Source organism: Aythya ferina (genome assembly GCF_964211825.1).
Source record: "Aythya ferina genome assembly, chromosome: 13".
Lineage (NCBI taxonomy): Eukaryota > Metazoa > Chordata > Aves > Anseriformes > Anatidae > Aythya > Aythya ferina.
This window is the reverse complement of record NC_140311.1, coordinates 9,550,618-9,573,990: the sequence shown is the minus strand read 5'-3', so window position 1 is coordinate 9,573,990 and position 23,373 is coordinate 9,550,618. Positions and strand designations below refer to the sequence as shown.

General features: G+C 57.6%; 1 protein-coding gene across 7 annotated transcripts in view; it reads right to left on the bottom strand.

Moving 5' to 3' along the window:
- Window positions 1-1,488: 1,488 nt before the first annotated feature.
- Window positions 1,489-23,373, bottom strand: part of DLG3 (discs large MAGUK scaffold protein 3) — a 74,041-nt gene continuing 52,156 nt past the window's right edge. For 3 of the 7 annotated variants that reach the window (XM_084534481.1, XM_084534482.1, XM_084534483.1), the window contains 13 exons: window positions 20,249-20,363; window positions 14,710-14,886; window positions 14,140-14,215; window positions 13,939-14,042; window positions 13,396-13,495; window positions 10,737-10,782; window positions 9,699-9,740; window positions 9,081-9,131; window positions 7,869-7,970; window positions 7,530-7,702; window positions 7,000-7,109; window positions 5,948-6,039; window positions 1,489-4,100 (listed from right to left, as the gene is read on the bottom strand). In XM_084534481.1, coding sequence (XP_084390607.1) covers window positions 3,994-4,100; window positions 5,948-6,039; window positions 7,000-7,109; window positions 7,530-7,702; window positions 7,869-7,970; window positions 9,081-9,131; window positions 9,699-9,740; window positions 10,737-10,782; window positions 13,396-13,495; window positions 13,939-14,042; window positions 14,140-14,215; window positions 14,710-14,886; window positions 20,249-20,363 — 1,295 coding nt within the window. In that variant the 3' untranslated portion in view covers window positions 1,489-3,993. The remainder of the gene's footprint in view (window positions 4,101-5,947; window positions 6,040-6,999; window positions 7,110-7,529; window positions 7,703-7,868; window positions 7,971-9,080; window positions 9,132-9,698; window positions 9,741-10,736; window positions 10,783-13,395; window positions 13,496-13,938; window positions 14,043-14,139; window positions 14,216-14,709; window positions 14,887-20,248; window positions 20,364-23,373) is intronic. The other 4 variants (XM_084534484.1, XM_084534486.1, XM_084534485.1 and 1 more) reach the window with 2 other exon arrangements.

Here is a 23,373-nt window from a genome sequence, read left to right as displayed (position 1 = left end):
ACCTAGGGCTACCTCCCTCCGTACAGTTTAAGAAGTGTTCCTCTGCTAATGTAGTGCTTGCACTGAGTGTTTTGGAGAGGCAGGAAGAGGGGCTGGCCTGGCCTCTAGCACTTAGGTCAAGCCCAGAAGAACTGAAGCAATCACAGTAATCAGAAATCAAGGTAATTGGAAGAGGACCGAAGCTCATTAGAGGATTGGGCAGAAGCTTTTGTCAAGTAATGCACTGGAACTAAGAATAGGGAGGAAATGCCACTGACAGCTCTGTGGTGAGCCAAGTGTGGTCCCAACAAGATATTGCTAGTCACACAGTCATCGCCTTCTGCATGCTTGTACCATTAGCCGCTGCTACGCTGACTGACCCAAACAACTCCATGTTCTTAATTAGGGTTAAAAATCCCAAGTCAAACAACATGCCCCTCATTTTGGAGGCAAGGGATGTAAACAACCACTGGAGAACAGGCAGTGCTTAAGGATTCTTCAAGGAAAGAGGCTCCTTTAGTATGACAATGACGTTATCTTCCTCACAGCAGATGCTTTAGAGCCATGAATCCTGCTGTGAAGGGCTGAGGGAAGCAGAGGAGAGTAATCCGTGCAGCTTATGCTGCCAAGCCTCAGTAGCAAGAGAAGCTACATATGACAGCTACCCAGGTGCCTGCATCTCAGGCACCGATGAGGAAAAAACTTTCGGAGAAAGCTGTTACTAAATTCCCTGTTAAACCCTCTCCCAGTAGCCTCACAGATACTGTGCTCCCATGCTTAGTAAGGACCAGAGGGTTAATTAACCAGAACCACAGAGACAGAAATGTGCAGTTCCAAAAGAAAAAAAAAAACCTTCAAGGTTTAAGAAACAAAAATCCTCTCACCTTTGAATTAGCTAAATGACGACGTAGATTCAGACAGGAATGTATAATGATTCCCCATTAGGCACACTTATCTTCCAGTGAACACTCCTGTTCTCTGTATTTTAAAATACTAGAAAAAGATAATTGTTGTATTTACAGCTTGTCTTCTGCTGTATAAATAAACCCATAGAAGGATGCTCTGTATTAGCTGGGCTATGTATACACACAGGCATACATACACACACTCTGCTGCCTTTCCATCCAACACAGAAACGATGTAGCAGCACACAAACCCTATTATTTGACCCACCTTCACAGAGCAAACTCCATACGATTCAAGCTGCAACCCAAAATACATTTACTGCATCAGCTCATCAAACTGAAATCACCCTGTGTGACAGCAACCCAAGGGAGCTTTTCAGTGGCCTGGTTATGGCTGGAAATAAAGGCGGCCACTTCCTTTTCTCTTTTAGGCTAGTGCTCAGTGACCACCTCATAGTATGAAACTTCTTTAAAGCAAAAGAAAACAAAACAGTACGACGCTTTCAACACCTAAATTTGCTGTGGAGGGACCTATCGATAACTGTTAAGACCAGCATCTGAAAACAGACCTGACACACAATGAAAGACTCCACAAGAAGGTCTCAAAGACAGAGTTCTTTGCAACTCTCTGTTTATTAAAAATATACGTCTCCTTGGAAGAAACACTGGTAACCAACTAGTGTTGTCATGATCGATTCGATACTGTCAGCTATGCCATGGAGTACATCAGCTTTTTCTCCATGTGACTTAATGAGAGGGAGACAGGCTATTAGAAAAAAAGACGAGACAGGAACCAACCGTGTGTCTAGCATCTTAAGCACTTTTGTTTCACTTACTCCACTTCTCCAGAGACTGATGTCTACAGCCCCTGGAGCAGGACCAGCGGGGCAGGGCGCTGGATGCTGAACAGGGATCCACGGCCAAAAGTTCGCTCCCTTAGGGCAGGTCCCGTTGGCAGCAGAATCCTTCCTCCGCTCCTGTGTGAGCAGCAGCGCCTCTTCTGCGGCCCTGCTTTCTGTCCCAGGAGGCTGCTCAGTCCCTGCAGGGCTCCTCGAGGCAGGGCAGCTTCTCACCAGAGCACCCGTACAACCTCACAGCAGGTCTGAGCGCTGTGCCCTGTGTGCTGTGCACCCACTGACACCGCTAACCAAATCCATCGGGGAAGGGGCCTGGCACCCAGTGCATTCACTTACCCCTGGATAAAAGGGCGAGGCAGAATGGGCCAAGACTTACCTGCTTATGCTCACGGCGACTGCCTTTGTTCTGGTGCATGTCTGAGAAACAGCACTGGCAAGGTCTTTGTAAGGACAGAGGGCTCCTCTACCTGTACTATGAGTACCTGAAAAAGCAGCTCAAGCTCAGCGGCTGTGAGAGTTTCCCCACAGCTTGCCACAGGGCTCTCTTCCCACAGTGCAGCCCCACCCCAACGCAAAGACCAAAGTTTCCTCCAGGTTGGACACTTCTGCATTTTGGGCCAACTGTCTCAGCGCTTGCAGCTCCCTCGCAGTGCACCGAGACCAGCGCAGAGCTGCATCGCCCCGTCCCCACGGCAGGACAGGTTCCCAAGGTGAACTTGAGCGAGGGAGCAGAGCCCAATTTCAGTTAGAGGATTCCTGCAGAGGTGTCAGGGGCAGAACCAGGCGAGGTTCTCCCTTCCCTGCCTCTCCCCAGCTCACAGTGCAGGGAGCACGGCCCTTCCTCCGGCAAGGCCACGGCCGCTCACACAGGAAGCAGAACGGTGAATTTGGCACGCAGGGAGGGGGGCAGGGAGGGTTTCTGTTGCTGCTCAGCTGTTACTGATCTGGAAAAGCGTGAGCATCCATCCAAGGCACAGCCGGGGGCTTTTCCTGTCAGTGGCTAACGCCAGCGTGCTGCCACAAGCCAGAATCCCTGCGCCTGTGACCGCCGGTGCAGGGCCAGCCCCTCTCCCAGGTTTTCCACAGCAACACAGGACAGCGAGTACATTTGTTTCATGTGGCTGGTAGAGTATTTCCTAACTAAACACCGCAGGTCTAGATTCTATTTACAATAGAGCCAGCTTAAAAAATAAGTTAAAAAACTGGATTTTATACCCGTTCAGTTCATTATTAACAAGAGAAAAAAAAAATGGGATAATGAAAAAAAAAGCCAACACAGCAACACAATATGGTTTTGGTTTAACATCAGCTTAAAAAAATAGAACCAAAAGGAAACCTCTCATGCAAACACGTACGGTGGTGTGTAAAACAATGTGCAATTTAATACGTAGCATCAGCCATTCTCTTGCTCTGCAGCCTCCTGCTCAGTCAATGCCTCCCGGCCTCACCCAGCTCAGCGGCCGCTGCTCCTTGCTGGGTCGCTCTGGACCTCTGGTCCCTTCTGCAGACGCAGCGTCCCGGTCTCTGCTCTGCTCACAGGCCTGGGGTGGCTGGCAGGAGGCCGGCGCGGACGGGAGACGCTCCCAAAGCACGTGGTACCGGCTTCATCTCTTCCTGCCCAAGTGGACTCCCTGTGCCCAGCGGCTGGGACAAAGAAACTGAAAGATCCTTGCAATGATACAGTACCTTTTAAGAGGTCCCTCAGGTTTCCTAGTCCACACACACACACATATATATAATATATATATAATATCTTTCTCTATATTATATATAAATTACATATACAGATAAATAAAATGCCTTCTGCTGCCTTTCTGTCGCACTGTTCAGAGCTGCTAGACAGTCACACTTGGAAAAATGCCCCTGGAGCTCTGATACCAGCTCATGTTCTCAGAGTCCGTTGTTTCACTTGTTTCTTACATTAGTCCTTAGCCGCCTCCTCCCATCTTGATTCTTGGTTTAGTTAATAATAATAATAATAATAATAATAATAAAAAACAACTCTTGAATGGGTTCTCATCTGTCTCTAATGGAGCAGTGGGAAGGTCCATGCAGGAATGGTAGGAACAGTCACGTGATGAATGAGATCAGTTCATCCCAACAAAAGAAACAGGACTAGAAAACTCAATTTTGCGACGATCTAAAAAAGGGGGCAGGAATAGTTTTCATATCCTCCCCCTTGGGGCAGAGGGCTCGGGTGGGGTGGGATTTCAGAGGTCTTCTGCTTACAGGGAAGCAGGTGGGGGTCATCTTCAGAGTTTCTCTGGGGACGGGACCCAGATGTAGTGCCCGGACTGGTCCTCAATGATCTGTTTGATTTTGCTGTAAATCTCTTCAAGAGAGTCTCCTTGTACGATGGCTGAAAGAGGAAAGAACAAGGAAGACCTTGAGCGTGGGGCAGCGCTTCGGCTTCCCAGCTGGGAGCTATGGGAAGGGCCTTCACTCTGCAGCCAAGGGGCCGGGACAGCGCAGCCAACGACCAGCACAGCCCATGTCAAAGGAGCTGTAACAGGCACGCGGTGACACAGAGGGTTAAACCAGCGTGTCCAAGGGGATTAGCGAGAGATCGGGCTGATCCCACGCTGGCACAGCTACTCGCGCGTGTGAAGTGCCAGCCAGGCTCTCCACAAGGGCTGCTAATCAGCTTTGCGAACCGTGTCACCCAGCCGTGCTGAGGCTTTGGGCAGCTGGCCGAGGCTCCACGGCACAGGGCAGGGTGTGAACATGCAGTGGCACAGCAGCTCGGCCAGAGTAATTGCCTCCATGCGTGCCCCTGCTCTGCTGCGATGCGCAGGAGGAGCCTTGCTCGGATTATCCAGCGCATACCCTCAGGTGCTGGATTTGTCCATCCAGCCTGGTCTCCTGCTGAGGACTCCTCGTGTTTGTTACTTGCTCTACTTCGGGATGGGAATTGCAGCACTGTCGTGCTGGAAAAGGCCAGCTTATGTGTGTTGCTCCCAGCAGTAACGCTTTCCCAAAGACCAGCTGCAGTCCTGCTGCTTAGCACGGATGCAACGCTAAGAACTTCACTGTGTTCCCTACATCAGGAGAGGAAGATGTACACGGTGGGCCAGCGCTTTCTGGTAACTCTGCCTACCTCTGCAGCCAAGCCAGGGCTGTCCTCCAGTGTCTCTGTTCCCCAGTTATAAGTTCCTGGCACAGAACTTCCTACTGCACCCAACTTACTGCCCATTACTGACTGCTTTCAACTGGGCTGGGGCTCAGCCAAGAGCATTCCTTCCTCAGGTCAACTGCAAGCTTACTGCTGTTGTGCAGCCTCACGTGGACATGCTGAGGGTTTGGCAAAACTACGGCATGTGTTTCCTTTGCGTTCTTCCTGGAAAAGCAGCCTGCAGCTCTGGAAGTGCTCCCTAAGAAAGGAGTTCTGGGGAAGGCGTTTATGCTGTTTGTGCTGATACATTTGCAGAGATCCATTTTTGGAAAACATTCTGCCTGTGATTTTTCATGGTAACTGTTAGGTGGGCAATGCAGTATTTGACAGGATTATCATTCCTCAGCTTTAGAGCAAACAGTTACCACAATGGAGAACAGAAGGAAGACCAGTTCCTCTGCCTCTCTGCCTGTCCGTGATTTTCCAGAATTAACCACATGCTACAAACATTAGTTCCTTAATGCACTAGGATGCCTTTGCCATGAGCAGCTCATCCCTGCAAGCACGAACTACCAGGCAGCCCCTGACTTTCAGAAAAGACTACTTAGGAAGTCAGCCAAACTTCCAGTCCTTTTTGGAAGATGTTTTGTAATAACCCTGGACAGTCTCCACCATTTAGGTCACTAATTCTTACATTTCCTCTTTAAAAAGACTCTTCTCTTTTTGGAAATGCTCCCCTCTCCCCAGTGTAGGGAGTTTTATTTCCTGCAGCCTTATAGCACCTTGAATCTATGCTGTGCTTCCCTGAGCTGTTTTTTTTTTTTTTTTTAATTACTGTTACTAAAGTTGGTGATAGGCTTTCACAAACTCCGAAAATCTTGCCTGACAGCTCCTCTCCTCTAGAGCTGGTTTACTCTTATCCGCTGATCTCTGAGCAGTCCCTTTGCACAGCCATGCTGGCAGAGTGCCATCTCTTTTTGCTTTGATGAAGCTGGACATTTTCTCATGACCCTGCAGTAAGACAGTGCTGGCAGAGGTCACGGCTGCCAGCGAGAAAATATTAAATCAGACACAAACCTACTCGGGACACTCACCTGTAAAATACTCTCCAAATTCTTGCTCGAGTTTCATGGCTTTGTCAAAGACCTTGTTGGCCTGTTCGTACGTCTGTCTCCGGTTCATCTCCCTGTCATGCACAAAAAATAGAAACTCAGCTCTCTTTCTTAGCAACGAACAAAAGCAAAAATATCCCACAGACCCAGGGTGCCTGGGAAGCCTCCGCACATCAGAAATGGAAGCTGCATGAGACCCAGTTTACAAAGGCAAGAACCTTCCCCACACACTCTTTATTGCCTTGGCAGTTCAGCCCAACTTCCAGCAGTGAAGTTCTTCCCACTGCACCATAACACAGAAATGCATGGAAGTCCAGGCAATCCTCTGAATTTGCAAGACCACTGAAAAAAATCTCCTTGCTTTTCCAAAGCCCATCACCACCCTCCTTGCCTAGGTTCCCTCACGTTCATGTAATACCAGAATTAACAATTCTACCACTGCTGCCTTGAGAAGGGGTTTTCCCAGTCCCCTTAGTACCAGCAGAATTCTCTTCTGACCTTAAAGTCCATCTCTAGCTACAGAATTTCCCCACAGATAACATTCTCTGTTGATACTTGGAAGATTTGCAAGCTCAGATCTCACACCCTTCCTAGCTTTCGCTTCCCAGGGCCATGAGCAGGAGCAGCAGAAAGTTCCCCTGAGGGGCACAGGAAATGTCTCCTCCAGCTGTGATCCACCACCCTGGGCTATCAGCAGCTCTCCTGGCTGGTCTCAGGGCCCAGGTGAGCAGGTTACATTAGGCATATTTGCGAGCATTTTTACACTGCCCACAGAAAATCCTCTGGTGCAAACAAAGGGCTTTAAGCCACAGCAATCCATGGAGCCTGGATGCACCATGGCATTGGATGTGGAAAAACACTGCAGAGACAGTAACGGGCCCAGCAATTCTTAAGGAAAGAGGAGCTGAAGGAAATTCCAGCACCAGCAACCACCTCTGCTGCTTTCTAAAAAGTAGAGGCAGCAGAAATACGAACCCTTGACTTGCCAGGGCTGCTCACCCCGGAGAGGCAACAGCAGGTGTCGTTACACTTACATGAGAGCTTCGATGGATTTTGGTTTGATGAAAATGGCAATGGGATAAAGTTGTGCTTGTTGCAACCTCTTGATAGCATTGCCAGATACATCCAGGATGCAGTGCTTCCCCTGGAAAGGAGACGATCAGGATCAGACCTACCCACACAGTCTGCTCTGCGCAGAAAACAGCTTGCTCATACAGACGCGCTTGCAAAAGAGAGGAGCCACAGAGATGAAACACCAGTCCCGAGACACGGGCCAACTCCCAGTGCCCTCACATTCCCATCTGCTTAGGGCAGGACAGCAGCAACGTGAGGGGACTGATTTTTTCTCTGAATGCTTGAAAAGCTGTTCACGAGTCATCAGCACACCCCAGCAGTCCTGCACAGGAAACATTTTGGCTCCTCTGAGAGCAGCCAGGCACCTTTGTCCTGTGAACTCCTTAACACGAGCTGGGCTTTTGAGCATTTTTTGGCCATGACTTGGGCCAGACCCCGCCTGGCGCAGTGACAGCCCCCGCCTCAGGAAGGCTCAGCCCTTCACACTCACCCTCTCTGCGACCGCCCGCACCGACTGAATGCTGGTCCCGTAGAGATTGTCATTGAACTGCCCGGCCTCTATGAACTTATTGTCCTGAATATCCTTCTCCATCTGTTCTCGGGATACGACGAAGTGGTAGTCTTGCCCATCCACCTCGTTCTCGCGCCGAGGCCTGGTGGTGTCTGGAGGAGAGCAGGCCTCAGGAGTGACCCCAGAGCAACCCACACCAAACCTGTGTCCCCAAAGCCCTCCTCCTCCTCCTCCTCCTCCTCACGCCCGGACCCGCAGGTCGCTGAGCCACCGCCCTCCCCTCCCTGCGGCAAGGCCCAAGCACCTGCTGGGACTTACGTGGCACACAGGAACCAAACTTGTGTGGGAATTCGGAGATGAGGTCATCGTTAACTCGGTCCTTCGTCGGCCCCAGGATGATCACTGGCCTCGCATAGTGAACTGCGAACACAAACCACACTGTGAGACCAGGTCTGCGCTCCAGGAAGCCCCATGCGAGTTTATCTCCTCCTGGATGTATTCAAAATCTTTCTGGTCTGACCCTAATGATCTGTGTGGGCAGGCAAAATGCTGCTGTGAATGCATCTCCTCATCTCCATCCCCCTGCCAGCACGAGGCTGACCCAGGGGAAGGAGCTGCCCCGGGGCAGCAGGCGCCCGCCCGCACACCGGGGAAGGTGCCGAGGGTCTCACAGGTCGCAGATCAGCCAAGCTGCTCCACTGCCCGGGGCATGAAGCAGACAGCCAGGACATCTGGATGTGAGCTAGAGGGCTGTAAGAGTCTGATCCTGCTCCTGGCAAGGACAGGCTGCTGAGGCAGGGACTAGAACAGAATCACCGAATATCCTGCGTTGGAAGGGACCCACACGGATCATCGAGTCCAACTCCTGGCTCCACACACAACCACCCAAAAACCAAACCCTACATCTGAGAGCGTTGCCCAAACACTTCTTGAACTCCAGCAGGTCCGGGGCTTTGACCACGTCCCTGGGCAGCCTGTCCCAGTGCCCGACCACCCTCTGGGTGCAGAACCTGTCCCTAACCCCCAGCCTGACCCTGCCCTGTCCCAGCTCCATGCCGTTCCCTCGGGTCCTGTCGCTGTCCCCAGAGAGCAGAGCTCAGCGCCTGCCCCTCCGCTCCGCTCCCCTCGTTCAGCCTGTGAAAGGGGAGCTGAGGCTGTGTGAGAGGGAGGGGACTGGAGCAGAAGAAATGATCCCACCCTCAGCTGGGGACCAAAACCCAGCTCAGTTTTAGCTCTGGCTCTCCCTTGGCTGTTGTTTGACAGACCAGGTTGCAACTCTTCTTTGGTGACTACAAAAGGGTTTGTGAACGAGGGCAGGGAAACACCCAGAAGGTGGTGTGCACGCAGGTCCCCTGCTGCATGCAAATGCCCCGCACTGAAGCAAGCAGCCAAGAAACGCCACTGATTTTCACTCTATCTCACCACAGGGGCAGGCAAGATCGCCCTCGCTACCCACACAGTGCAGCTGTGAGCAGGGGCACGGGCTCTGATGCCCATGCCCAAGCAGGACAGCTCAGCACCAGGACTTACTTTCTTGCCGTGTCACCGGTTCGTATGACAGGATAGTGTCCTCTTGTCCTTCTGAAACAGAGCCAAGGAGAGGCACGTGAGCACCAGCAGCTTTCCAACCCAACCATCTCAGACCCTGGGGACGGGCTCTCACGCCCACCCAGCAATCAGCCCGTTATTCACAGTAATTATTCACACATCAGTTCTGGGGTTGGCCTCCTCCTTCCCTCCCCTCCACTGCACGTTCGGACTTGGGCAGGCACAGCCGGTGGGTGTGCTGCAGGTACTCAGAGGACCTGCTAGGGCTAACGGGAGCACTGGCTGCAGCTGGACCCAAAATGCTCTCAGACAGGCTCAGGCTCTGGGAGCCACTCATGCTTCAGACCCAGCACCTGGCCATTGCCGAGGACAGGTCCTCTGTGGGCTGGGAAATTTGCCAGCAATTCTGCACGGCCAGGGGAGCCCGGGGAACCAGCCAGGCTTGCTCCTGACCCCTGGGAAGGGAGCTGGCCACAGCATCTTGGTGTCACCAGCAGGAAGGACCAGCCTCCGAACAGAAACACCACCGGGACAGGACGAGACGAGAGCGCACACACACACACACACAGAGGTGAGACAGCAGGAGAGGCGCACACTTACTGGAACTGCTCTCGCTGTCACTGGTGTTTGATGTCACGCCCTCTGCAAAGCAACCAGAGAGACCCCCTTGAGACTGAGCGCTCGCCACGGGCACAAGAGCTGTCACCCGGCGCTAGTGACGGAGGGCAGGGAGCCAGGCGGCACGCAGGCGGCACCGGCGGCACGGAGAAAATGGGTCCTGGGAGCGGGGTGCCAAGGCAGGATGGCATCTCTCACCCTTTGTCACTCTCAGGGGGAAACGGGGGACGTGCAGGGGGAGCTTCTTCTGCTTGGCTACTCTGGAGGGATGGCAGAAGGAGCCGGGAGCGGGGCTGAGGGGCAGGGCTGGCCCAGGCGCGGGAGGGAGCGGGTGCAGCATGCACACGGAGGGCTGGGGACAGGGGAGCCTGCCTGCGGGGACAGGGCTGGGACTCACAGAGACAAGACAGTGACAGGATGGGACAGAGTTCGGGGCTTTGCTTGCTTCGGTTGATCCCAGTGCTGTGACCTCCCCGCAGAGGCTGGCGGCCACCCTGCTGCTGCCTGTCCCCAGCCCCACAGGGGCTTTGGGAACGCAGGGAGAGGGAGCTGCAGCACAGCAGGGAGAGCCGAGGAGCTGTTGTGGTGGAGCTCTGAGCGCACAGGCAACCATACGCCTCCAGAGGAAGGCAGCAAGATGCTTTCACCTGCCCCTGAGGGAAGCTGGCTTGGGCACAGCCACCTCCCCACCGGCAACCAGCGGCTCCAGGGCTCCGAGAACGGAGCAGAGCCAGCAACCAGCCCGGCTGGGTGCAGGGGAGGAGGCACAGCTCCCCCCGGGTGCTGCGGGCAGTCCCCTCACACGTGCTTAGGGCATGGCAGAAATCCCCAAGCAAACTCCCCGTCCCCTCTCCCGTGCAGCAGGCAGCACCTCCGAAAGCCCAGGACCCTCCGCTGGGAGAGGCAGCAAGCCCGCGGGGTTCCTCGTGCCCTGCACCCAGAGAAGCACGAACCTCCCCCAGGCACCACCAGGCATGCCAGCAACGGAAAGTGAAGGATGCGCATTGAAATTCGACTTACTCAGGTTCTTTGCTCCATAATAATCGTCACTTAACCCAGGGAAGTCCTGATTTCACAGACAGCGAGAAGAGGGAGAGGGGCAGAGGAGAGCGCGGGAGAGGGGCGGTCAGAGAGAGGGGAGAAGAAGACAGAGCCAGATGAGCATTAGTGACAGGAGTGCGGAACGGCCCAGAGCTGCAACTGCAAGTGAGGTTAAGAAACGTTTCTCGGAGGTGACACGGGCAGCACAGTGCCGACGTCTCACCCCGTGCTGCCGACCCCCCCAGCACCCAGCCGGGTGCGCCCACGCTACCCCCCAGCCCCAGAGGCCACCGAGGGCCCCTTGCTCTGCTGCTCCAGGGCTTGGGAGGGAAGCGTGGCCGGGGCAGAGCTGCTGGCAAGCAGCTCCGAGGTGTTTCTATGATGCCCCGCTTGTTTTTTTCCATGAGGTACAGAAGATCTGTCTCCCCTAAGCCTCTCTAGAGGGGAAAAGCGCACTGCTGTACCTCTAATGGCATGGCAGGGGGGCAGATTTTTCCCCACGTTAGCTGCCCGTGCCCCAGCACTTGCACAGGCTGCGAAAACCAGGGGGAAAGGACCCCCTGCTGCAAGCAGCACACCGGGACAGGCAGCGCAGCAGCGCGTGGCAAGGGAGCTGGCTGCAGGCTTCTCTGACGTGGGCTAGCAAAGAGCAAAGCCTGCCCCGTGCCCGTGCCATATGTCCCTGCGCCGCAGGGCTGGCTGAGAGCAGCACCTCAACAACCTTCAGCTACAGGCACCGCGCTGACCTGAGCCTGGAGGGCTGCGACATGGAAACCAGGCTCTGTCAGCACCCCTGCCCTGCACCAACTCCTCCCGGAGCCCTGCTGCTCAGCCACCTCCAGCACAGGGTGCCTGCACCCCGCCACAAAGCAAGGGGAGCCAGGAGGGAACAAGATCCCTGTGGCTGAGCCTGTCCTCTGCAGATAGGTCTGTTTGATCAGAGATTTTCCAGCACGCCACAGGCAGGGGTCTTCTGTGAGCCCAGCTGCATGCTCTGCTGGTTCCTGGACACCACCAGCATCAGGCTGGAAGCTGAGGTCTCTGCCACCCGCTGGCAGCCTGGCTGAGGGACACAGGCAGTGTCCTGGAGCAGCCTGGCTCCAGCCACCCCCCTCTGCGTGCAGCCCAGGAGAGCAGCTGGAGGGGACGCACTCACTGCGCTGCCACCTGGGCACGGGCACGGCTCTGCCTCGCCCACCTCCTCCGCTCAAAGCTGCAAGGACTGCAGCTCTCCCCACGGGCGCTTGCTGAAGGATTGGATGCAGTTTAGCATCTGGAAAGAGGAGGAGCTGGGTGAGGTGAGCAGCTGTGCCCGGCAAGGGCAGGCTGTTCTGTCCTTGCGCTGGAGAGTGGGGAACGAGCCCTTCCCAGCCCTGTGCTCGGCGCAGGGGGAGCTCTGTGCTTGGCAGCTGCCTCTCAGCTGCTCCGCACCAGCCAGCTTTCCCCATGCTCTGGGCCCCAGCCTTCCTGATGTCAGGATTTTGGGGCAACAAGCCGAACGTTCTGCCAAATTAAAGAGCAGCTCTCAAGCCTGGAGGTGTCCCCAGCTTACATCCCGCTTCTCCCACCCTCCTCGACACCCGGGATGTGTCTGTGCACAGCCCGGCCTGCAGGGAGCAAGCAGCAGCAGCAGCAGGAGCCGCAGCACAGCCTGCCCTCGCTGGGAGCCCCGGGGCCCAGGTGAGAGCCGGGTATTCCCCAAAATTTGGAGCCAGCTACCGAAGACGTGCCTCAGCCGCTGCGTGTGGGCAGCGCCTCTGCCAGCGAGGGCACGCGTCCCTCACGCCCACGGGGTTTCACCCCCTGGAGGGGCTTTGAGGCTGTCAGGAATACGTAGCCCACAGGCACGTCTACGGGAGGCAGGAAGCACAGGCAGGGCATCCCCAACCCCTCAGCCCCTAACAGGACAGGAGACAAGCTTCTGCACAGCTCAGCCGGCCCCTTGCTCTGGGAGGGGAGCAGCCCTTGGCAGGCAGAGGGAGGGAGCAGAGCCCAGAGCACACGGGAGAGAGCAGGAGGAGGCAGAGCGGAGATCGAGGCAAGTGTAAAGTCGTGAAAGGATGAAGACATCAAACATGAGAGAGAGAAAGAGAGAGCCAGCCCGTGCACAGAGACACGGCCAGAGGCAGCTGGACTTGCAGCAGCTGGGAGAGCCTGCCTGTGCACAGGTCTCGTGGCTGGGACTTCAGTGGGTGCAAAGGGACGAGAAATTCAGCGGTGAGGTCCTTCATCTGGGTGGCATTTGCCCCAAGCGCTACAGAAGCCGCCGCTTTTATTTCCAGCTGGGGCTGTTCCCTAGCTGACGGCATGGCTGAAGGGCACAGAACCTGATCCAAGCCCCACACGGCCACCGAGGGGGAGGCCGGACAAGGTGTCAACACCTCTCCCACCAGCATTCAGCAAGGGGGAAGCTGCTTCTTGGGTCAAATCTGCACCTGACTGTGCTGGGAGGAAACCTGCCAGTACTGCAGGACACGTACCTGGCCTCTGCCTGCCTTGCAGGAACAGCGCTGTTTGGCCAATGCAGGCAGGTGCCAGGCTCAGCGGCTACAGAAAAGTGCCAAATCTCTCCTCCCCGAGGCAGGAGAGGGGCTGGGGGGGATTGCACGCTTGCCCTCTCTGGCCAGCTGCTACTTACGTTCCTGTCCGCTGCTCTCCTGGGCCAGGTTCTCTTTGCTCTTGTAAAATGGAAACTTTCGAGAGAGGCGGAAACTCTTTTTACGTTTCGTTTTGATCGACTGTGAAGAACATGGAGATGGAAGGGAGGACAGAAAAAACAATGGTGTTTAATGCATGCAAGGAAAATTAAAATGAAGAGACAATGAGGAGCCGTGTCAGGGCGGTTACCCTTAAATGAAATCATGGAGATTACATGAAAACTGTAATGCAGGAAAAAAATTAAGTGCAGAGAAAAATGTGTTTTTTTAGGGATGTCGGGAAGCTGATGAGCCAACGAGCAGTTCTGCAGGAGGAGCAAGGCCGTTCTCCCTGCCTCGGCCGTCCGCTCAAGCGCTCCGTGTGAGGGAAGCCACGCTCTCCTGCACCAGCTGCCTGCAGTCAGCTCCCAGCCACCAGTGCTCTGCCCGGGCCACAGTGGGATGTGCTCCGCTCCCTCACCACTGCCACCACTACGGGTGTCCTTCACCAGTGCTGTCACATCTGCCCGGGCTCCTCTGCTCACCCTCCTGCTGTCGAGGGGACCCGTGCTGGGCCGAGCCAGGTGGACGCGTGCCTGAGGAATCTGAGTCCAATCGCGCTGCTCTTCCCGTGGGGTTGCTCCGGCTGCTGCCGGTGGGAACACGGCACCGGCTGCTGGCACTCATCCTGCCCCCGCTAGCTACCGGCTCGGCGCGCCCTCCTGAGCCCCAGCCCCAGCACTTACCCGGTTGGACTCTATCATGCCGGTCCTGGCGTGGAACTTCACCGTTTTCAACCGCGCTCTCTCCTTCTTCTCCACCCTGATGGGGAGTTAAACGAGGGAGATGCTGCTGGTCCTGCATACCGGCTGTCCCCGCCGGGCCCAGCACGCTTCCCCTCAGCTGTCAGGGTGTCCTAAGCACCCACGGGTGGTGGGCCCTCTCACAAGGGGAGCTCCTCTCCATGGAGGGATGGAGGTGGCACCTGCCCAGGGTCTGATCAGGACTAGGGCAGGCTGAAAACCTCACCCAAGGGGTGAGGGAACAAGCCAGCCTTCCTGCTAGGAGGATGGAGGACAGAGGAGATGGGGCACGTGTATTGAAGAACTCCCCCTTGACTCCAGGAGGCCTTCCAAAGGCTGGCTTGGCACTCGAGCAGCAGGGTGGCTGTGTCTGGCTACCAGAGGCAGTGCAGAGGCAGCAGGGCCGGGCTCTGCTCAAATTCCACAGCGCCTTTAACGCCACGCAGAGGCACTGCCCCGAGGCCTGGGGGGCCTAGGCCCTGTGTGTGACAGCTCCTGCTGCTGGGCACTCACCTCTTCTTGCTGGGGATGACCCCGATCTGCTCGCTCTCGCCATGGGGTGTCACGAGCCTGGCTTGCCACCACTCATCATCAGAGGCATTGATGACGTGCAGGATGTCCCCGTAGGAGAAGCTGAGGCCCTGGCTGGGCAAGCAACTGTCCCGGGTCCGGTCATAGTCAAACAGAGCTCTGCGAAGGAACAGAGAGGAGTGAAACCTTCCTCTACCGAGCCTAGCAGCATCAAGGACCACAAACAAGCACCAGCACTGCAGGTCTCCTAGGGCACTGCCACCCTCACACCTTTGAGGATTTAAAACCAAACTTTTGGGAAAGCTTCTCCTGCAGCTGACTATGCCGTGCAGCCACCAGCACACCCTTTCTAGCCCAGGGTGAGGTGCTTGACATGAACAGTGTGCAACACCGGAACAACAGTCCTGGACCAACAAACTAGCTCTTGACTTCAGTTACAAGAGGCACACAAACCACAGAAATGTTGAAGAAGGCTGTGGTTAGCAAGCAGGTAGACAACCATCCAAAGCTCAGCGACCTCAAGAATACAACAGCACATATGCGGTACCCCAGGGCGAACTTTCAAAAAGCCCTCCCTGCTCCCCTCCGCCCACTGCCCTGCATCCTGTAAGCTCACCGCGCCCCCACCAGCCTTATGACACCCTCCCAGCCCGGCTGGGCACGGAGAAGGCACCTCCTGCCCCGCTGCCCATCAGGAAGACAGCACGGGAGGAAAACCCCAGCTGCCCACTTGGCTCCGGGGGTGAGCTGGGTCTCAGGAGCAAAGCTGCAGGCCGGCAGACTGCACATGGAAAAGGGAGCAGAGCGTCTGCTCCGCTCTTCTGCCACAACCAAGAAGGCTGGGGAGGCGGATAGGATGCTATAGGATATGGCCATGCCCTGCTGCTGGTGAGCAGTCACACAGAAGACGACTGCAGGGCACGCGGAGCATTCACTTTTATTTATGTACACGGCACTTTATTCCAGAGGCTGAGAATTATGAACGCCTCTCAGTGTTTATCTGCTCCTCCAGCTGTTCCTTTTCAGACTTTTAAATACTTCCTTTAAGGACAAATTTTTAATTTACAAGAGAGAAGCTTCAATATTCTTCAACTATCCAGCTACAGAAGAGATGATTAATTTTTTATACCAAGGAAGAGGAGCACTAATGCTCTTCCTGTGTGAGTTATCACACCCGTGCTGCAGCTCTTTGCCACAAGCTGCTTTCAGTGGCTTCCTAACTCTTTCTACTAATGTCAGATCTCTACCCAGATCTATTTTCCTCAGACTTGTCCATCCTGCAAGAAATGGAAACATGGGAGCAGTCACGCAGGGCCCTGCTGCTGGCAGGGCAGCTGGGAGCCCTGTTTTTGCCCCCGTTTTTCCCCTGTGGCAGGGGCTGGGGCACGGCTAGCACGGGTGCTTACTGCACCAGCAGCCGGCCTCATCCAGGCAGAAGAGAAAGGGGAAAGCCACAAGAACAAAGCCCCTCTGCCCTGCTCATCACCCCCTTCCTCTACAAGGAACCCGGAGGGGGGTCTGAAGCGACACAGCACAAGTGACATTGATCTTTGAGCTGAATCCTTTTACCCGTGGCTCCATAAATAGTAAAAGCAACAGGCATGCTGCGCATCAGCCTCCTGCAGGGTTAGCTGCCTGGATAACGCTCTCAAAAATCGCTTCCCCGCTACATTTAACAAGACACCTCTCCTTGCCCGGCACGGCTGACAGGAGTCAGGGCAGGTCTCCCTCCCGGCAGTGGTTGGCAGCTCTGGGTGAGCCGGGGCTCCTCTCTCCGGGGAAGCAGAGGAAGCATCAATTCTTGCACCATCAGGAAAGCTGCTCCTGCTCCTGGCTTCTCCCACCTGTCCTGACCGGCTAAATCACCATGTGGAGTGGCTGCAGGGACAGCTCCAGCCTGGTTTGCCTTTCGCTAAGGCACCAAGCTCGACCCGCAGGACCTTATTTTTGGTGATGGCGTCAATGGGCAAGCTAGGAAGTGCCAGATCATCCTCCAGCCCAGAGGGAACCTTACCAAAGGGACTGCCCCTTCTGAACATCCCCCGAATTGGTGTCCTGAGCACTCCTCCCACCTCCCAGGCACCACAAGTGGGCAACAGCCCCCGCCCGCATGAGAGCTTGTGAGTTCAAATACCAGATGTCATTCGCAAGGCTGCAAAAAAAGGATTTTGGCTGGATCAGCCTCAGAGACAGCTCCAGCAATAGCTCCAGCCAGGACAGGAACAACCCAGGGACTGCTCGGCCATCTCTTATGAAGCAACCTGAAGGCTGGATGAGGTCCTGTGCGTGTGGGTTCGCTCAGCCAGCAGGTCACCCTCCTTTTTCCAGCTTGCCCAAGGCTGTGGCTCACCTGCTGTAGCCGAGAGGCTCTCGTGCTCGGTCCCGCAGGAGAACAGGAACGAGAGCGGCCCCCAGGCGCAGCACGTGGCACCAGAGCCGGCAGCGAAAACACTGCAGGGCCCTTCAGCTGGAGGCAAGCAGCCCTCACAGGCACCTGCTCCCTGCCAAGAGATAAGGCTGCCTGCGTGCCTGGCACGCCCCTGCCAGACCAGCGCCATTAGGAGCAAGGAGAGAGCGCAATTAGGAGGAAAGAGAGCACAGGGAACAGGCCAGGCAGGTTCCTGAGCCTGCACACAGGCTGCGGGGAGCTCAGCACCAGCCCTGAGCTCACTTTGCAGCATGGGGCACTGACAGCACGCCCCGTGCACCTCCTCTGCCACCAGCTCCCTGAGCGCACAGTGTTGTGCCGCAACCCGTGGAGGGGAGAAAGGGAGAGTTCAGGCAAGCAGGGCTGGGGGAAGAGGAGACGGCACCGGCCGGGTGCTGCAGCCCTGCCCCGTGCTCAGGGCAGCCCTGCCCCGCTCCTCCCAGTGCCTGCACGGGGAATTCAGCACCGGCAGCCCCTGTGCCAAGGTCAGGCTGCAGCCAAACGCAGCAGGAAGAGCCCCGGGCAGGTACGAAGCACAGGTCACCCAGGTGCCGTGGGCAGCAGGAGGGCCCCCTGAGCTGATGGGTCACAGAAACAGGTCACGCTGCCAGCTCCTGCTCCACGCATGGGCACAGCAGAGGCATGAGGCACCTCTTCCAGAGGGCCCCTGGGGTGTTTCCCCAAGGCGTCTCCGCTCCGTGGGGCCCACCCTCAGCGCGCACGGCAGCACACACAGTGAGGACCTGGGGGGCCACAGCACACTACGGCTCCAGGCTCCGAGGACTTTGCCCTGCAGGAACATGATCCTGGCCCCAAAACACCACCCGAGCACCACGGGGTGAGGAGCAGCCCCGGCAGCCACAGGAAGGAGCTGCACGAGGAGGTGGCGTGCCCGGCTCCGGGCCCCGCTGACGGGGCGCACCGCAGCCTCGCGGGGCTGACTCAAGCAGTTTGGTAGCAGGTCCCGTAATTGATGTCCTGTCCACAACACAGCAGCTCAGCCGGTTTCAGGGAACCTGCGCTCGAAACCACCCCGCCCAGAAGGGCTGGGGCAGCCCTGGCAGCTCTCATACGCTCACGGGGAGCGTGCAGCAGCCGTCGGAGCAGGGCAGAGCCCCGGGCTGGCCTCTGGTGAGCTGGGGGAGCCAGCGAGGTGCTGCCCAGCTCCTGTCTGGCACAGGGCTGTAGATGCCACCAGAGTCACGCAGAGGGACACAGCCATGCCCCTTCCTTGTGTAAGGACCCCAGCAAGCAGCGCGCAGCTCTCAAAAGATGTGGGATGCTAAAAAGCAGAGTGAAGGGAGCCTGACAGCGGAGCAGCATTTTTCTGCAGGCCTGCCCTGGCGCGTGCAGCAGCTCTCCGGGCAGGGAACAAGAGATTTGCACGCTCATTTCATGCTGAACCCAGCCTAAACCCCTGCTCCATTTATGAGGATGTCACTGCGACAGCGGATCTCGAATCAAGCAAGGCTCTGCAGAGCCTCGTGCAATTGTGAGCTGCGGGAGCCTGCTGCTGCAGTTCTCCCCTGTGCCAGGCTGGGCTCACGCTGGGACCACCATCCCCTACCACCCCAAGCCCCTCTGCACAGCACAGCCACGCCACAGGAGATGCAGGCTGAGGCTGAAGCAGCCCCAGCTCTCACCCTCCTCACCACAGGGAAAAAGCAGCATCCCTTGCTGTTGCCAACCCCCATCCGCAACAGGCTGTGCAAGGTGAGGATTTATGGGATTATTTTAATGAGCAAGTTAAAATCACTTGTTAGCTGTCACCACGCTGACTCTCATTGCGAGAGAAGGCGCTGCAGCAGGCTGGGAGGTGGCAGGGGCAGAAGGCAGGAGCCAGCAGCGAGCACGGGGCCGCGATGGCCAGGACGTGCAGCAGGTACAGAGGCAGCGCCGCGCGGCCGCTTAACCCCTGCCTGCTCCGCACCTGGCTCCAACCCAAAAGCACATCTCGGGATCAAAGCAATAATCCTCCTAAGAGCTCAGCTCCCCTCCAGCCAGATTCTGCCGCAGGACCAGCAGGGAAGGAGACAGAGAAGCCAGTTAGTGGGGAGCAGTTAGAGGAGAGCGTGCTGCTGGGGCACAAGCGGGGCTGCTCCGGCTGCTGGAAACCCCAAGAAACCCCAAGCTGGGGGAGCCCCCCACTGGGCTGGGCCACCCCACAGCTCGTGGGTGGGTGGCAATACCTGGAGGGGCCAGGCACCGCTGCCATCAGGGCCTTAGCCAATTGCTCACACCACTGCCTGCGTCCTCCCTTGGGCCTGCTCCGCTCCTCCAGCCCCTGAGCGCTCACCCTGGGAGCTCACCCTGCATGGTGCAGCTCCCAGTGCAAAAGGCATTAAAATGCAGAGCACTCAGCCCTGAAGAACTCCTGGAAGAGCCCCTGCTCCACGCTGCAGGCTTTGTGCCTTGTTTGTAACACTCCCTTCCCTCGCCCCGCAGTGGCAGGGGAGCGTGTCCTCCACAGAGGAGATGCACGGGTGCAAGGATGTGATCCCAGCTGGCGTGGGAGCACCAGCCCAGGGATGCATTGCTCATCTGTAAGGCCGCACTGCCATTTTCCTTCCTCATTCCCAATTGCCGGGCACACCCAGGGGAACCGCAGACACCTCCTGGAAGGTGCACTCGTGTCAGCAGCGCTGGGTTTGCTGCGCTTCCCCCAGCAGGCACAGCATTACCCTTGTGTGTGCGTGTGTGCGCTCAGCAACGGGCCTCCCTGCCAGCAGAGCTGTGGCGAAGCAAGAGTGGGTCCCACGCTGAGACCCAGCGAGCAGTTCCTCCCTCGGGTGGAAGGTCCACCTCCTCGACCCAAAGCTTGGCACGAGATCAGAAGCGGAAAGCAGCCACAGAGCTGGGAGCTGGCACCGGCTGTTCTGCCCTGCTTGAGATCTCACATGCGTGCAGGGACGAGGGAGGGCCCCTGTAACAGCTCTGCTCAGCTCCAGCAGCACCGGGGTGCAAAGCCAGCCTGGGCTGAACCGTCCCACCCCACACGTACACCCAGGGGATGCGGTGGGACAGCACGGCACCCCACGTGCTGCGCATCCAGGGCTGGCAGCAACGACAGGCAGGGAGATGGGGGAGCCTTACCGGACATAAAGGGATCTCTTCTCGCTTGTCCGGAGCGAGCCAGAGCCAGAGCTCATGCTGCTGTTCATCATCTGCTCTCTCAAGTCGTGGATCTTGGACTCGAAGCGGCTGTACTCTGCGGGGAGACAGAGGGTCAGCGCAGGCAGGGGCTGCCTCCAAGCCTCCACCACCACCCCAGCGAGCAGGGCGCAAGCAGCACGCCAGGTTAACCCAGAAAGCACTGAGAGGCAACCGCAGCCTGGCCACGGGGCGTGTGGCAGCTCCCTGCACGAGCTGCTGCCCTGCAGAGCGAGCCAGAACACAGGGACAGAACAAAACCTCGCAGGGGACCGTCACCTGCTGGCCAAGGCGACGTGGCACGGCCGGAGGGCAGCTGCCCCACGCCACGGGTCCCAGCCCAGCAGTGCCTGGCAGCAGAGCCCCAGGCACGCAGCAGGCACAGGGGGACGGCTGCCACCCGGCCACCGCTGCCAGCACAGGGTGAGGGCTCCACACGCAGCACCACAGCCCCCAACTCGGTGGCAGCCCCCAGCCTCTCCCTGGCTCGGGGTAGGGGACAAAGCACACCCCGCAGCCCTAGGAAGCGAGAGGGGGGGGATTCACCTGTCGGCACCTCCATCCCAGGCAGCACGAGACCCTCCGGGAGCCCGCGGCACCTCCGGCAGCGGCAGGACGGGAGCTGCCACCACCTGCAGCTCCTCCCTCCCTCCCCGACCTTCAGCTGGGTGTAAAGGTCGGCCCCAAAGCGGAGGGCGGAGGCTCCGGCCCCGCGCACCCAGGGCAGAGCAGGGAGGGTTTGCTCCCGTGCAGCCAAAGGACAGGCGGAGAGCAACAGAGGTGGCCCTGCTCCCTCCTTCCTGATAGCGCCCAGCAAAGGGTGTTTGTCTGTGCGACACATCAAACAGCCTGCCGGGGAGCACCGGGCACGGACACGTGGGTTACAAAAGCCCCCAGGGTGGCACGAGCCATGTGTGTGCACTGCGGGTGCTGCCCCCAGCGCCGTGCTCCCTCCTGCAGAAGGATCTTGCAGGGTGCTGCCCAGCCCGCAGAGCTGCATCCCACACAAGCAGGGGGATCACTGCTGAGAAATGCACCGCGGGCTGTTTGAAAGTCGGCCCCTCGCTGTGCACCGAGGGAGCCTGCTCCGTTGTTGTCGGTGGGGTTGGGGTTACGCAACTGTGGCTTGGCATTTCCTGGCCATCTAGCCCTAAAGTGTGCAGCCAGACCCTGCTCGAGACCTCCTTTCTGCACAGAATTGTCGAATTCTACTCGATGACTACAGGAAAAAAAAAAAAAAAAAAAAAAGATACGCACCAAAAACCCCAACCCGCACATAAAAATTCCACAGCCACGTACAGGAGCCGTGCTGCAGCCCCAGCCTCTGAAGCCTGCTCTGCTGGTTTTCTGAAAACCCCAAACCCCAGCATACGCAGCACATGTGAACCTGCCCTTTGGGACAGCTTGACAGCCATCTGCAAGCAGCCTGCCGCTGCACTACCCTTGGCGGGCGTGCAGCAAGAAGGGGAAAGCAAGCTGGGTTTCCTCCTCTTTGTGGCATCTCGAGCAGCAGCTCTCCTTGCACTCCCCTTTCCCGCAGCCCCCTCTGTGTGGCTCGGGGGGGCTACGCGAAGGCTGCGGCCCCCATCCCCTCCTGGCCCATCTGGCTGATGGATTTGCTGAGCCCCGTGGGAAGTTCATAAGCGTTGCTCCTACCTGTGCCACCGTTTCACCCCATAACACCTGCACTGCACAGAGAAGGAGGCAGGGAGCCCACGACAGGGGCAGAAAGGCAGAGATGTGCTCGGAGGCATGTTAAAATGTCATGGATAACACTCCCTGACTGCAAGTTCCTACTCAGGGTGCATGAGCCCAGCAGCTTCTTGCTCTGTAAGGGCCATGGCTGTGCTCAGGGCGCTGCTGAGCCACTGGGATTTGTCCTATGGGATGTTAGAGATGGGGCTGCCGCCTCCCCAGCTGCGTGTTAAAGGTTTTCCCTCTGAGAAGCAAGGGCTGGGGTTGGTGCTGCAGGCCCCAGCCAGCACAGGCTGGCTGCAGCTTACCGGGACAAAGGGAATCCCCGTGCAGCAGGCGCTGCCCCCAGACATCCGGAGGCAGGGGCAGCCTTACAGCCAGCACAGGCAAACGCACAACGAGGGCAATGCTTATTCCAGTAGAAAATAAAATTATCACACCAAAGCAGCACTTCACACACCCCTAACTGCGCCCAGACCCGAGCTGTACTGATGCAGCACCCAACAGACAGAAGCGAGCTGAAGCCTGAGCTAAGCCCTGCTGGCAACCTCTCGCCCTGCGCCAGGGAGGATCAGAGCACCCCCAGCACGGATCAGGGGCACGACCTGCGCCGAGGAACCGATGTCCTGGAGCTCCGCAGGAGCGTGGAGCGGAGCTGGGCTTCCTGGCACGCCGCCGGGCCCCACGCCTCATTTGTTACGGGGCTCCAGACCAGCGAGGAAACTGCGACAGCAAGCACGGAGCCGCTTACTGTGCGTGCTGCGCTTGGCAGCGGCTGCTTTGCACAGGTTTAACCCCAAAGGAGCTCAGGCTCCGTGCCAGCTCCCAGCACGGGCAAGCCACCGCTCTGCCTGCACTGCGGCCACGTCCCCCCCTCAGCCAGCACCTCCCCACGCGCTGCCCTGCTCCGTGCTGAGCCACCTCATCCTTTCCCTAAGTGCCACCCCCAGCTGCTGGCTTGACAGCGGAGCCAGAGGGGAGCGGGGGCAGCTGTGGGCACCCCATGCCCGGGGCAGAGCCACTCCGGGCACCCTCACCTTGCTGCACGGGCACTCCCAGGCGGTGCGGGAGGCTGAGCGCTGCACGGAGCGAGCCCAGATGTCTCCTTGCAGGGTTCGGCTCTGCCAGCAGCGGGGTGGCAGGGTGCCACCGCTGCGGGACGCAAGGGAAGCAGGGCGAGGCGAGAGGTGCCAGCCAAGCAGCAGCTCGGCAGCGCTGGGCGGAGGAGGAACAGCCAGCTGCAAGAGCAAAGCCGGAGCCTCCCTGCGAGCACAGGGGAGGCAGGGTTACCCCAGGAGCGAGCATAGGATGTGCTCGGCTGCAACCGGGCCCCCCTTATCTGCGTGCTGGAACAGCCTCCTCGACAATTATTG